The sequence below is a fragment of the Nerophis lumbriciformis genome, linkage group LG13, assembly GCF_033978685.3.
Source record: "Nerophis lumbriciformis linkage group LG13, RoL_Nlum_v2.1, whole genome shotgun sequence".
Classification (NCBI taxonomy): domain Eukaryota; kingdom Metazoa; phylum Chordata; class Actinopteri; order Syngnathiformes; family Syngnathidae; genus Nerophis; species Nerophis lumbriciformis.
In genome coordinates this window covers 1,864,294-1,878,434 of record NC_084560.2, presented here as the reverse complement: position 1 = coordinate 1,878,434, position 14,141 = coordinate 1,864,294, and the positions used below count along the sequence as shown (strand labels likewise).

Below are 14,141 nucleotides of genomic sequence, written 5' to 3'. Positions count from 1 at the left end.
TTTTGCTTCTTGTCTTGTTTAATAGATGTCACCAGTGTTTGAACCTGACGAAAATATTGGAACTCACAATTTGTAGCGCCCATTCGACGCCGTATAAGCCAGTGGTACTGCTTGTCGTTGCTTATTTGGAGTGGAAATGGCGAGCATTTCACCATTTCATCACCGACATGGTTTCACAAGATGTAGTTTCTCTTTAAATATCCTTCTTGAAAATGGCCTTGCAAATATACAGGTAAAAGCCAGTAAATTAGAATATTTTGAAAAACTTGATTTATTTCAGTAATTGCATTCAAAAGGTGTAACTTGTACATTATATTTATTCATTGCACACAGACTGATGCATTCAAATGTTTATTTCATTTAATTTTGATGATTTGAAGTGGCAACAAATGAAAATCCAAAATTCCGTGTGTCACAAAATTAGAATATTACTTAAGGCTAATACAAAAAAGGGATTTTTAGAAACGTTGGCCAACTGAAAAGTATGAAAATGAAAAATATGAGCATGTACAATACTCAATACTTGGTTGGAGCTCCTTTTGCCTCAATTACTGCGTTAATGCGGCGTGGCATGGAGTCGATGAGTTTCTGGCACTGCTCAGGTGTTATGAGAGCCCAGGTTGCTCTGATAGTGGCCTTCAACTCTTCTGCGTTTTTGGGTCTGGCATTCTGCATCTTCCTTTTCACAATACCCCACAGATTTTCTATGGGGCTAAGGTCAGGGGAGTTGGCGGGCCAATTTAGAACAGAAATACCATGGTCCGTAAACCAGGCACGGGTAGATTTTGCGCTGTGTGCAGGCGCCAAGTCCTGTTGGAACTTGAAATCTCCATCTCCATAGAGCAGGTCAGCAGCAGGAAGCATGAAGTGCTCTAAAACTTGCTGGTAGACGGCTGCGTTGACCCTGGATCTCAGGAAACAGAGTGGACCGACACCAGCAGATGACATGGCACCCCAAACCATCACCCAACCATGCAAATTTTGCATTTCCTTTGGAAATCGAGGTCCCAGAGTCTGGAGGAAGACAGGAGAGGCACAGGATCCACGTTGCCTGAAGTCTAGTGTAAAGTTTCCACCATCAGTGATGGTTTGGGGTGCCATGTCATCTGCTGGTGTCGGTCCACTCTGTTTCCTGAGATCCAGGGTCAACGCAGCCGTCTACCAGCAAGTTTTAGAGCACTTCATGCTTCCTGCTGCTGACCTGCTCTATGGAGATGGAGATTTCAAGTTCCAACAGGACTTGGCGCCTGCACACAGCGCAAAATCTACCCGTGCCTGGTTTACGGACCATGGTATTTCTGTTCTAAATTGGCCCGCCAACTCCCCTGACCTTAGCCCCATAGAAAATCTGTGGGGTATTGGGAAAAGGAAGATGCAGAATGCCAGACCCAAAAACGCAGAAGAGTTGAAGGCCACTATCAGAGCAACCTGGGCTCTCATAACACCTGAGCAGTGCCAGAAACTCATCGACTCCATGCCACGTCGCATTAACGCAGTAATTGAGGCAAAAGGAGCTCCAACCAAGTATTGAGTATTGTACATGCTCATATTTTTCATTTTCATACTTTTCAGTTGGCCAACATTTCTAAAAATCCCTTTTTTGTATTAGCCTTAAGTAATATTCTAATTTTGTGACACACGGAATTTTGGATTTTCATTTGTTGCCACTTCAAATCATCAAAATTAAATGAAATAAACATTTGAATGCATCAGTCTGTGTGCAATGAATAAATATAATGTACAAGTTACACCTTTTGAATGCAATTACTGAAATAAATCAAGTTTTTCAAAATATTCTAATTTACTGGCTTTTACCTGTATATCTGCCACCTAATCAACCTTTTCTTCTCCTTCTCTGTGGGTTAAAACAGTGATTTCTCTGCTAGCCCGGTATGGCTACTGAGCAACACTCCCTGCTTCAGTAAATAGATAGATAGATAGTACTTTATTGATTCCTTCAGGAGAGTTCCAGTCGCAACATGTGATTGGATACTCACTTGGGAGTGACAAGTGAGTATCCAATCACAGGCTCGTTAACATCAGGCTACCTAGATAGGCTACTGTCAACAACTTGTGATCTAAATTGGCTATCGCAACTGTCTATCAACTGTATGTGTTCTCTAATTCATCCGCTAACGGTCCCGGTGAGTATCCAATCCCAGTCTCATTAACATCAGGCTACCTAGATAGGCTACTCTAAACAACTCGTGATCCCATTGGCTGTCGCAACTGTCTATCAACTGTATGTGTTCTCTAATTCATCCGCTAACGGTTCCGGTGAGTATCCAATCCCAGGACACGTAAATGTCACATTCAAGGTGAGGCCAGCTAGAAGGCCTTACTGACAACAACTGGTGATCTGAGTGGCTATGGCAACGATCTATCAACTGTATGTGCCTGTTCACTTACAGTGCACACACATTGTTGATTCTGAAGGCAGATTTGGTACAGCTGAAGGAGCATAATATGACATGAAGAGAATATGAATGATGGTTTGTACAGTCCAGGTAGAGAACGAGACTCCGTCCCAGGTGGAGGAGTTTAAGTATCTCGGGGTCTTGTTCACGAGTGAGGGAAAGATGGAGAAGGAAATCAGCCGGAGAATGGGAGCAGCTGGGGCAGTATTGCAGTCTCTCTTCCGCGCTGTTGTGACCAAATAAGAGCTGAGCCAGAATGTAAAGTTCTCGGTCTACCGAGCTATCTACAGTCCTACTCTCACCTATGGTCACGAAGTGTGGGTCATGACCCAAACAATAAGATGGCGGATACATGAGTTTCCTCAGAAGGGTTTCTGGCATCTCCCTTAGCGATAGGGTGAGAAGTTCAGTCACCCGACAGAGACTCGGAGTAGAGCCGCTGCTCCTTCGCTTGGAAAGGAGTCAGCTTAGGTGGTTCGGGCATCTCGTACGGATGCCTCACCAGCGTCTCCCTAGGGAGGTCCTCGTTGCACGTCCCACTGGGAGGAGACCGCGCGGCAGGCCAAGGACCAGATGGGGGGATTACATCTCCTCTCTGGCCTGGGAACACTTCGGGATTCCCCAGGAGGAAGTTGCTAATGTTGCTCTGGAGAGGGAAGTCTGCTGGAGCTGTTGTCCCCGCGACCCCATTCCGGATAAGCGGTTGAAGATGGATGGATGGATGGAGAATATGAATACTCTTAGATATTTAGGGAAAGTCAATTACTTTTATCTTTAATTATGATCATGACTTCTGGTTATGTTAGGCCAGCAGAGAAGGTCTTGCTGGCTCTGACGGCACACCACTGGAGAATGCCCACCCTCATTTCAAAATCAGGTTTCCCTAACAAAGCAAGCCCCGTTCTTTCTTTCAAATACACTGCGCTTCTTTTCCGAAAATAATAGGCATTGATTTCTGTGCTTACCCAGGACAAAAAGTAAAGAGACAACATGCTTTTTCCCAAAATAATGTATGTTGTTTGTCGCTAACGGCCCACTAGATACAGAAACTAAATTAAACCTGCTTTGATTCAAAATGGGTGGGGGCTTCACGGTGGCAGAGGGGTTAGTGCATCTGCCTCACAATACGAAGGTCCTGCAGTCTTGGGTTCAATCCCGGGCTCGGGATCTTTCTGTGTGGAGTTTGCATGTCCTCCCCGTGACTGCGTGGGTTCCCTCCGGGTACTCCGGCTTCCTCCCACTTCCAAAGACATGCACCTGGGGATAAGTTGATTGGCAACACTAAATTGGCCCTAGTGTGTGGATGTGAGTGTGAATGTTGTCTGTCTATCTGTGTTGGCCCTGCGATGAGGTGGCGACTTGTCCAGGGTGTACCCCGCCTTCCGCCCGATTGTAGCTGAGATAGGCTCCAGCGCCCCCCGCGACCCCAAAGGGAATAAGCGGTAGAAAATGGATGATTCAAAATGCCGTATAGACACCACCAACATGTGCCAGGCGGTGGCGTTAAAAGTGATGTTTGATCGTCCCACAGCTGCTATTTAATTAGCTCACCAACCCGAGTTCCTCGGCTATGCTTTCACACTGGAAATGAGAAAAATCTCACCAAATCCTTTTCCCCCCTGAAGCGCTCATGATCACGATTGTGCGTTCAGCCGTGTAAATAAGTTATTCGGAGGCTCGCAATGACCCACAATGCATTGCCTGTACTACGTCACACTTCCAAGTCCTATAATAGATGTTTTGTAGTTGCTAACACCTTCGGAGCATCAAACACATGTACGAGCCCCTGTGAATTGTGGGTATGTACCGTCCTTTAACCAGTACTGTGTGCAAGGTAACTGTGTCTCCAGTCAAGCATGGTCAGGGGCCGCATGAGTGCTGCCGACACTGTCATTATCTGTCTTTTTGGTCGTGTTGCGGGCAGCACGGTGGGACAGGGGTTAGTGCGTGTGTCTCACAATACGAAGGTCCTGGGTTCCGTCCTGGGCTCAGGATCTTTCTGTGTGGAGTTTGCATGTTCACCCCGTGACTGCGTGGGTTCCCCCCGGGTACTCCGGCTTTCTCCCACCTCCAGAGACATGCACCTGGGGATAAGCCCCTTCCACCTCCAAAGACATGCACCTGGGGATAGGTCCCTCCCACCTCCAAAGACATGCACCTGGGGATAGGCCCCTCCCACCGCCAAAGACATGCACCTGGGGATAAGCCCCTTCCACCTCCAAAGACATTCACCTGGGGATAAGCCCCTTCCACCTCCAAAGACATGCACCTGGGGATAGGCCCCTTCCACCTCCAAAGACATTCACCTGGGGATAGGCCCCTCCCACCTCCAAAGACATGCACCTGGGGATAAGCCCCTTCCACCTCCAAAGACATGCACCTGGGGATAGGCCCCTCCCACCTCCAAAGACATGCACCTCGGGATAAGCCCCTTCCACCTCCAAAGACATGCACCTGGGGATAGGCCCCTCCCACCTCCAAAGACATGCACCTGGGGATAAGCCCCTTCCACCTCCAAAGACATGCACCTGGGGATAGGCCCCTCCCACCTCCAATGACATGCACCTGGGGATAAGCCCCTTCCACCTCCAAAGACATGCACCTGGGGATAGGCCCCTCCCACCTCCAAAGACGTGCACCTGGGGATAGGCCCCTCCCACCTCCAAAGACATGCACCTGGGGATAAGCCCCTTCCACCTCCAAAGACATGCACCTGGGGATAGGTTGATTGGCAACACTAAATGGTCCCTAGTGTGTGAATGTTGTCTATCTGTGTTGGCCCTTTGATGAGGTGGAGGCTTGCCCAGGGTGTACCCCGCCTTCCGCCTGAATGCAGCTGAGATAGGCTCCAGCATCCCCGAACGGGACAAGCGGTAGAAAATGGATGGATGGATGGTTGTGTTGCTTAGAGCAGACAGCACACAAGGAAGTACATTTAAAAGGGATTTTTATTGAAAACCTCGGCATCTAAGAACAGGAATCCATGATGCGCCTCATGCTCATGACGCGAGTGCCACTCATGCCCATGTCCCTGAAGCTGCGGTACTCGCCGGGCCTCAGGTACATCATCTTGCCCCTGAAGTTGGGCTGCTCGAACATCAGCCAGTGGCCGTCAAGTACGTTGCAGGACATGCAGTCGCTCATGCGCAGGCGGTCCAGGATGTTGTCGCAGTCCTCCTGCAGCTCGTTGGACTGACCGCTCATGTTCTCCCGCTCAAAGATCCTGATCCGGAACTGGCCTCTGTGCTGTGGACGGAGAGACGCAAAGGTCAACGAATGGCATTGAGCTAAGAGAAGGACAAGGTGCCGGTCAGTACCATGGGGATCATGCGGCAAGACCGGATGCAGTCGCTCATGTTCATGCGCTGGTAGTCAGAGTACTCGCCCCTCCTGACAAAGAACTGGTTGCCCATGTAGTTTGTGCGGTCGTAGACCATGAAGCAGCCGCTCTCCACCCGGCAGGAGAGGCACCTGCTCAGGTAGGAGGACATGTCGGCGCAGTCGCTGCTGGTCTCATAGGAACGACCCTGGAAGTTCCTGTCCTCGTAGAAGATGATCTGGAAAACACAAGGCCGTGAGCTGGATCATCAGAAGGTGGTTCCGCCGAAGCCCTACCTTGCCCATGGTCATGGCTGCAGCTGGAAGGTTCAAAGGACTGCGTGCTTGGACACCATGTCGCCGCCGGGCTTTTATACCTGACCTGGCGCCCCAAAGGACGCGTGGCCCTATTGTGCAAAGTCCTGACGGGGCGGAATGGGAGCGTTGTTGAAAGGGACCTCCAGCACCCGGGTGATGTGCGGGGGTTGCATTTGTCACATTGTCTGTGCTGATGAATGACGCAAAACAGCTTTTTTCCCCCACAAAGCAGGAACATGAAGTCAAAAGTTGTGTGGCGAGGACCTTTCTACACGCTCAACTCAACCATGCACATTAGCTTTGTCCAAACATTTTACACTCAATTTCATTTTGGAATCATTCTTAATCGATTAAAAGCCTTTTTTTTTTTAATGACTTAAAAAAATACATATATTTTCCGCAGCCATACAACTTGCAGTCATATAACTTGGTACGTGACACATGTCAACTGTTAGCGTGCTAATACTAGCATGCTAACATCAAAGTGCTAACTTTTTTTCCAAATGTAACACTTTTTTGTCTAATGCGGCAGCCATACACCTTGTAGTCATATAACTTGGTACATGACACATGTCAACTGATAGCTTGCTGACGTTAGCATGCTAACATCAAAGTGCTAACTTTTTTTTTGAAATGTTACTTTTTTTTGTCTAATTCCGCAGCCATACACCTTGCAGTCATATAACTTGGTACGTGACACATGTCAACTGTTAGCGTGCTAATGTTAGCATGCTAACATCAAAGTGCTAACTTTTTATCGTGCAAATGTTACACTTTTTTGTCTAATTCCGCAGCCATACACCTTGTAGTCATATAACTTGGTACATGACACATGTCAACTGATAGCTTGCTAACGTTAGCATGCTAACATCAAAGTGCTAACTTTTTTTTTGAAATGTTACTTTTTTTTGTCTAATTCCGCAGCCATACACCTTGCAGTCATATAACTTGGTACGTGACACATGTCAACTGTTAGCGTGCTAATACTAGCATGCTAACATCAAAGTGCTAACTTTTTTTCCAAATGTAACACTTTTTTGTCTAATGCGGCAGCCATACACCTTGTAGTCATATAACTTGGTACATGACACATGTCAACTGATAGCTTGCTAACGTTAGCATGCTAACATCAAAGTGCTAACTTTTTTTTTGAAATGTTACTTTTTTTTGTCTAATTCCGCAGCCATACACCTTGCAGTCATATAACTTGGTACGTGACACATGTCAACTGTTAGCGTGCTAATGTTAGCATGCTAACATCAAAGTGCTAACTTTTTATCGTGCAAATGTTACACTTTTTTGTCTAATTCCGCAGCCATACACCTTGTAGTCATATAACTTGGTACATGACACATGTCAACTGTTAGCGTGCTAACGTTAGCATGCTAACATCAAAGTGCTAACCTTTTTAAAAAAATGTTGCACTTTTTTGTCAAATTCTGCAGCCATACACCTTGCAGTCATAAAACTTGGTACGTGACACATGTCATCTGTTAGCGTGCTAAAGTTAGCATGCTAACATCAAAGTGTTAACTTTTTACCATGCACATTAGCTTTGTCCAAACATTTTACACTCAATTTCATTTTGGAATCATTCTTAATCGATTAAAAGCCTTTTTTTTTTTTTAACGACTTAAAAAAATACATATATTTTTTTGTCTTTTATATTATTTATTTAATTTAAATACACTCAGGAAAATCATATTGTTGATGTAAATGATCTATATTGACTTTATTGGATACTTCTACACCCTCTTTTGTATTTGGCTCTATTAAATGTTTGGGTAGCATTTTATTAAACAAAGCAAGTTTTCTTTGAAGTTATGTTAAACATTTATCGGAGCTGTTTATTTGTTTTGTGGAGGAAATTGAGTTAATCATAGAACTGGTACCATATGTTGTTAAAAAAGTATTGATTTTGAGTCAAGATGAGGTGAGAATCGAGATTTGTGTCATGGCTGTCATGTTTTGTTTTGTTTAGTTATTGGACTCTTTAGTTTCTGGCTTTTCACGCCCTTGTCTTGTTTCCATGGTTACCCATTAGTTTCACCTGTTTCACGTTTGGACTCATTGTGCACTCTTGTTTGTCACCATAGCAACCCATTAGTTTTCACCTGTCACGTCACGCACCTGTTTCACGTTTTGAGTCACGCACCTGTTTTCGTTAATCATGTCTATAGTATTTAAGTTCATTGTTTTCAGTTTGTCTTTCTGGCGACATCCCGCATTTATGCTTCTGCACACTCTCCACACACCCTTAAGACCCTTGCTGCTCTTTTTTCATGCCGGTTTCTCGTCCAAGTAAGTTTTCTTTATTCATGCCATAGTTTGCATTTTCATTGTTCATAGTTTCTGCCTTTGTGCAAGTTTTGTGTTTATAGTCAAGTTTTGTACTTCCGCCCCTGTGCGCGCTTTTTGTTTGATCCTTTTTTTTTTGTAGTTATACTGTTTAAATAAATCATGTACTCCCCTTCACGCCACGTATGGTCCAAATCTTTTGCACCTCGGGAGAACAAACCACGCCACATTCCCAGTCGTGACAATTTGATTCTGAATTGAATCATTACCCTCAAGAATCAAAGATGGCCAATATCCAATATGTATGTATTTTTATATATATATGTATATATATATATAAGATATTTCATGTTCACACTGAGAAACTTAATTTTTTTTTTGCAAATCATCATGAATTTAGAATTTAATGGCAGCAACACGTTGCAAAAAAGGCATGTTCACCAGTGTGTTACATGGCCTTTCCTTTTAACAACACTCAGTAAAGGTTTGGGAACTGAGGAGACACATTTTTGAAGTGGAATTCTTTCCCATTCTTGCTTGATGTACAGCTTAAGTTGTTCAACGGTCTCCCTTCTCATATTTTAGCCTTCATATTGCACCACACATTTTCAATGGCATCGTTTTGCTGAAATAAGCAGGGGCGTCCATGATAATGTTGCTTGGATGGCAACATATGTTGCTCCAATATGTACCTTTCAGCATTAATGGTGCCTTCACAGATGTGTAAGTTACCCATGTCTTGGCCACTAATACACCCCCATACCATCACACATGCTGCCTTTTACACTTTGCACCTAGAACAGTCCGGATGGTTCTTTTCCTCTTTGATCCACAGTTTCCAAAAACAAATGTGGACTCGTCAGACCACAGAACACTTTTCCACTTTGCATCAGTCCATCTTAGATGAGCTCGGGCCCAGCAAAGCGTTTCTGGGTGTTGTTGATAAATGGCTGTGGCTTTGCATAGTAGAGTTTTAACTTGCACTTACAGATGTAGCGACCAACTGTAGTTACTGACAGTGGTTTTCTGAAGTGGTCCATGTGGTGATATCCTTTACACACTGATGTCGCTTGTTGATGCAGTACCGCCCGAGGGATCCAAGGTGCGTAATATCATGGCTTACGTGCAGTGATTTCTCCAGATTCTCTGAACCCTTTGATGATATTACGGAGCGCAGATGGTGAAATCCCTAAATTCCTTGCAGTAGCTGGTTGAGAAGTTGATATCCAGCTAGTTAGTCAATCATCGGGTCAGTTAGCTTGGTAGTTCTGTCAGTAGATAATGATTTTTAACTTTGCTTGTTGTTACATGAAGCTTGTGAATATATTCTGCCTGTTTTACCAGCAAGTTGTTTTGCTATCTAATAACCTAGTTAGCGTATGTACTTGTTGGCATTTAAGGATGTGTAATTGACTAAGTAAGTAGGCGGGAAGTTCAAAGTTAACTAATAAATCAATTGAATTAAGTTAGTTAGCTTGCTAAATGACTGGTTAGTTAGCTGGTTGGTATCTACCTAATGACCTTGTTATTCAGCTGGCTAGTTGGTAGCTAAATAATGAGCTTGTTAGTTATCTGGTTAGCTAGCTGGTTGGTATTTACCTAATTGACCTTGTTATTCAGCTGACTAGTTGGTAGCTAAACAATGAGATTGTTAGTTAGCTGGTTGGTATCTACCTAATGACCTTGTTATTCAGCTGGCTAGTTGGTAGCTAAATAATGAGCTTGTTAGTTCGCTGATTAGCTAGCAGGTTGGTATCTATCTAATGACCTTATTATTAAGTTGGCTAGTTGGTAGCTACCTAATGAGCTTGCTAGTTATCTGGTTAGCTAGCTGGTTGGTATTTACCTAATTGACCTTGTTATTCAGCTGGCTAGTTGGTACCTACTTAATGAGCTTGTTAGTTAGCTGGTTAGCTAGCTGGTTGGCATCTATCTAATGATCTTGTTATTCAGATGGCTAGTTGGTAGCTAAATAATGAGCTTGCTAGTTAGCTGGTTAGCTAGCTGGTTGGTATCTACCTAATGACCTTGTTATTCAGCTGGCTAGTGGGTAGCTAAATAATGAGCTTGTTAGTTAGCTGGTTAGCTAGCTGGTTGGCATCTACCTAATGACCTTGTTATTCAGCTGGCTAGTTGGTAGCTAAATAATGAGCTTGCTAGTTAGCTGGTTAGCTAGCTGGTTGGCATCTACCTAATGACCCTGTTATTCAGCTGGCTAGTTGGTAGCTAAATAATGAGCTTGTTAGTTAGCTGGTTAGCTAGCTGGTTGGTATCTACCTAATGACCTTGTTATTCAGCTGGCTAGTTGGTAGCTAAATAATGAGCTTGTTAGTTAGCTGATTAGCTGGCTGGTTGGCATCTACCTAATGACCTTGTTATTCAGCTGGCTAGTTGGTAGCTACCTAATGAGCTTGCTAGTTATCTGGTTAGCTAGCTGGTTGGTATTTACCTAATTGACCTTGTTATTCAGCTGGCTAGTTGGTAGCTAAATAATGAGCTTGTTAGTTAGCTGGTTAGCTAGCTGGTTGGCATCTATCTAATGATCTTGTTATTCAGATGGCTAGTTGGTAGCTAAATCATGAGCTTGTTAGTTAGCTGATTAGCTAGCTGGTTGGCATCTACCTAATGACCTTGTTATTCAGCTGACTAGTTGGTAGCTAAACAATGAGATTGTTAGTTAGCTGGTTAGTTAGCTGGTTGGTATCTACCTAATGACCTTGTTATTCAGCTGGCTAGTTGGTAGCTAAACAATGAGTATGTTAGTTATCTGGTTAGCTAGCTGGTTGGTATCTACCTAATGACATTGTTATTCAGCTGGCTAGTTGGTAGCTAAATAATGAGCTTGTTAGTTAGCTGGTTAGCTAGCTGGTTGGTATCTACCTAATGACCTTGTTATTCAGCTGGCTAGTTGGTAGCTAAATAATGAGCTTGGTAGTTAGCTGGTTGGCATCTACCTAATGACCTTGTTATTCAGCTGGCTAGTTGGTAGCTAAATAATGAGCTTGTTAGTTAGCTGGTTAGCTAGCTGGTTGGTATATACCTAATGACCTTGTTATTAAGTTGGCTAGTTGGTAGCTACCTAATGAGCTTGTTAGTTAGCTGGTTAGCTAGCTGGTTGGTATCTACCTAATTACCTTGTTATTCAGCTGGCTAGTTGGTAGCTAAATAATGAGCTTGCTAGTTAGCTGGTTAGCCAGCTGGTTGGCATCTACCTAATGACCTTGTTATTCAGCTGGCTAGTTGGTAGCTAAACAATGAGTATGTTAGTTAGCTGGTTAGCTAGCTGGTTGGTATCTACCTAATGACATTGTTATTCAGCTGGCTAGTTGGTAGCTAAATAATGAGCTTGTTAGTTAGCTGATTAGCTAGCAGGTTGGTATCTATCTAATGACCTTATTATTAAGTTGGCTAGTTGGTAGCTACTTAATGAGCTTGTTAGTTAGCTGGTTAGCTAGCTGGTTGGCATCTATCTAATGATCTTGTTATTCAGATGGCTAGTTGGTAGCTAAATCATGAGCTTGTTAGTTAGCTGATTAGCTAGCTTGTTGGCATCTACCTAATGACCTTGTTATTCAGCTGGCTAGTTGGTAGCTAAATAATGAGCTTGGTAGTTAGCTGGTTAGCTAGCTGGTTGGTATCTACCTAATGACCCTGTTATTCAGCTGGCTAGTTGGTAGCTAAATAATGAGCTTGTTAGTTATCTGGTTAGCTAGCTGGTTGGTATTTACCTAATGACCTTGTTATTCAGCTGGCTAGTGGGTAGCTAAATAATGAGCTTGTTAGTTAGCTGGTTAGCTAGCTGGTTGGCATCTACCTAATGACCTTGTTATTCAGCTGGCTAGTTGGTAGCTAAATAATGAGCTTGCTTGTTAGCTGGTTAGCTAGCTGGTTGGTATCTACCTAATGACCTTGTTATTCAGCTGGCTAGTTGGTAGCTAAATAATGAGCTTGTTAGTTATCTGGTTAGCTAGCTGGTTGGTATTTACCTAATTGACCTTGTTATTCAGCTGACTAGTTGGTAGCTAAACAATGAGATTGTTAGTTAGCTAGCTGGTTAGTTAGCTGGTTGGTATCTACCTAATGACCTTGTTATTCAGCTGGCTAGTTGGTAGCTAAACAATGAGTATGTTAGTTAGCTGGTTAGCTAGCTGGTTGGTATCTACCTAATGACATTGTTATTCAGCTGGCTAGTTGGTAGCTAAATAATGAGCTTGTTAGTTAGCTGATTAGCTAGCAGGTTGGTATCTATCTAATGACCTTATTATTAAGTTGGCTAGTTGGTAGCTACTTAATGAGCTTGTTAGTTAGCTGGTTAGCTAGCTGGTTGGCATCTATCTAATGATCTTGTTATTCAGATGGCTAGTTGGTAGCTAAATCATGAGCTTGTTAGTTAGCTGAATAGCTAGCTGGTTGGCATCTACCTAATGACCTTGTTATTCAGCTGGCTAGTTGGTAGCTAAATAATGAGCTTGTTAGTTATCTGGTTAGCTAGCTGGTTGGTATTTACCTAATTGACCTTGTTATTCAGCTGACTAGTTGGTAGCTAAACAATGAGATTGTTAGTTAGCTGGTTAGTTAGCTGGTTGGTATCTACCTAATGACCTTGTTATTCAGCTGGCTAGTTGGTAGCTAAACAATGAGTATGTTAGTTAGCTGGTTAGCTAGCTGGTTGGTATCTACCTAATGACATTGTTATTCAGCTGGCTAGTTGGTAGCTAAATAATGAGCTTGTTAGTTAGCTGATTAGCTAGCAGGTTGGTATCTATCTAATGACCTTATTATTAAGTTGGCTAGTTGGTAGCTACTTAATGAGCTTGTTAGTTAGCTGGTTAGCTAGCTGGTTGGCATCTATCTAATGACCTTGTTATTCAGATGGCTAGTTGGTAGCTAAATCATGAGCTTGTTAGTTAGCTGATTAGCTAGCTGGTTGGCATCTACCTAATGACCTTGTTATTCAGCTGGCTAGTTGGTAGCTAAATAATGAGCTTGGTAGTTAGCTGGTTAGCTAGCTGGTTGGTATCTACCTAATGACCCTGTTATTCAGCTGGCTAGTTGGTAGCTAAATAATGAGCTTGTTAGTTATCTGGTTAGCTAGCTGGTTGGTATTTACCTAATGACCTTGTTATTCAGCTGACTAGTTGGTAGCTAAACAATGAGATTGTTAGTTAGCTGGTTGGTATCTACCTAATGACCTTGTTATTCAGCTGGCTAGTTGGTAGCTAAACAATGAGTATGTTAGTTAGCTGGTTAGCTAGCTGGTTGGTATCTACCTAATGACATTGTTATTCAGCTGGCTAGTTGGTAGCTAAATAATGAGCTTGTTAGTTAGCTGATTAGCTAGCAGGTTGGTATCCATCTAATGACCTTATTATTAATTTGGCTAGTTGGTAGCTACTTAATGAGCTTGTTAGTTAGCTGGTTAGCTAGCTGGTTGGCATCTATCTAATGACCTTGTTTTTCAGCTGGCTAGTTGGTAGCTAAATAATGAGCTTGTTAGTTATCTGGTTAGCTAGCTGGTTGGTATTTACCTAATTGACCTTGTTATTCAGCTGACTAGTTGGTAGCTAAACAATGAGATTGTTAGTTAGCTGGTTAGTTAGCTGGTTGGTATCTACCTAATGACCTTGTTATTCAGCTGGCTAGTTGGTAGCTAAACAATGAGTATGTTAGTTAGCTGGTTAGCTAGCTGGTTGGTATCTACCTAATGACATTGTTATTCAGCTGGCTAGTTGGTAGCAAAATAATGAGCTTGTTAGTTAGCTGATTAGCTAGCAGGTTGGTATCTATCTA

The 14,141-nt window shown here is 43.3% G+C and overlaps 1 protein-coding gene across 1 annotated transcript; it reads right to left on the bottom strand.

The window, feature by feature from the left end:
* Positions 1–5,347: 5,347 nt before the first annotated feature.
* On the bottom strand, positions 5,348–6,131 carry LOC133613899 (gamma-crystallin M3-like). The gene is made up of 3 exons (XM_061971795.1): positions 6,033–6,131; positions 5,735–5,974; positions 5,348–5,663 (listed from the first exon to the last, which is right to left on the bottom strand). The coding sequence occupies exons 1-3, from the start codon at positions 6,045–6,047 to the stop codon at positions 5,385–5,387; spliced, it is 534 nt and encodes a 177-aa protein (XP_061827779.1). The 5' UTR covers positions 6,048–6,131; the 3' UTR covers positions 5,348–5,384.
* Positions 6,132–14,141: the final 8,010 nt, after the last annotated feature.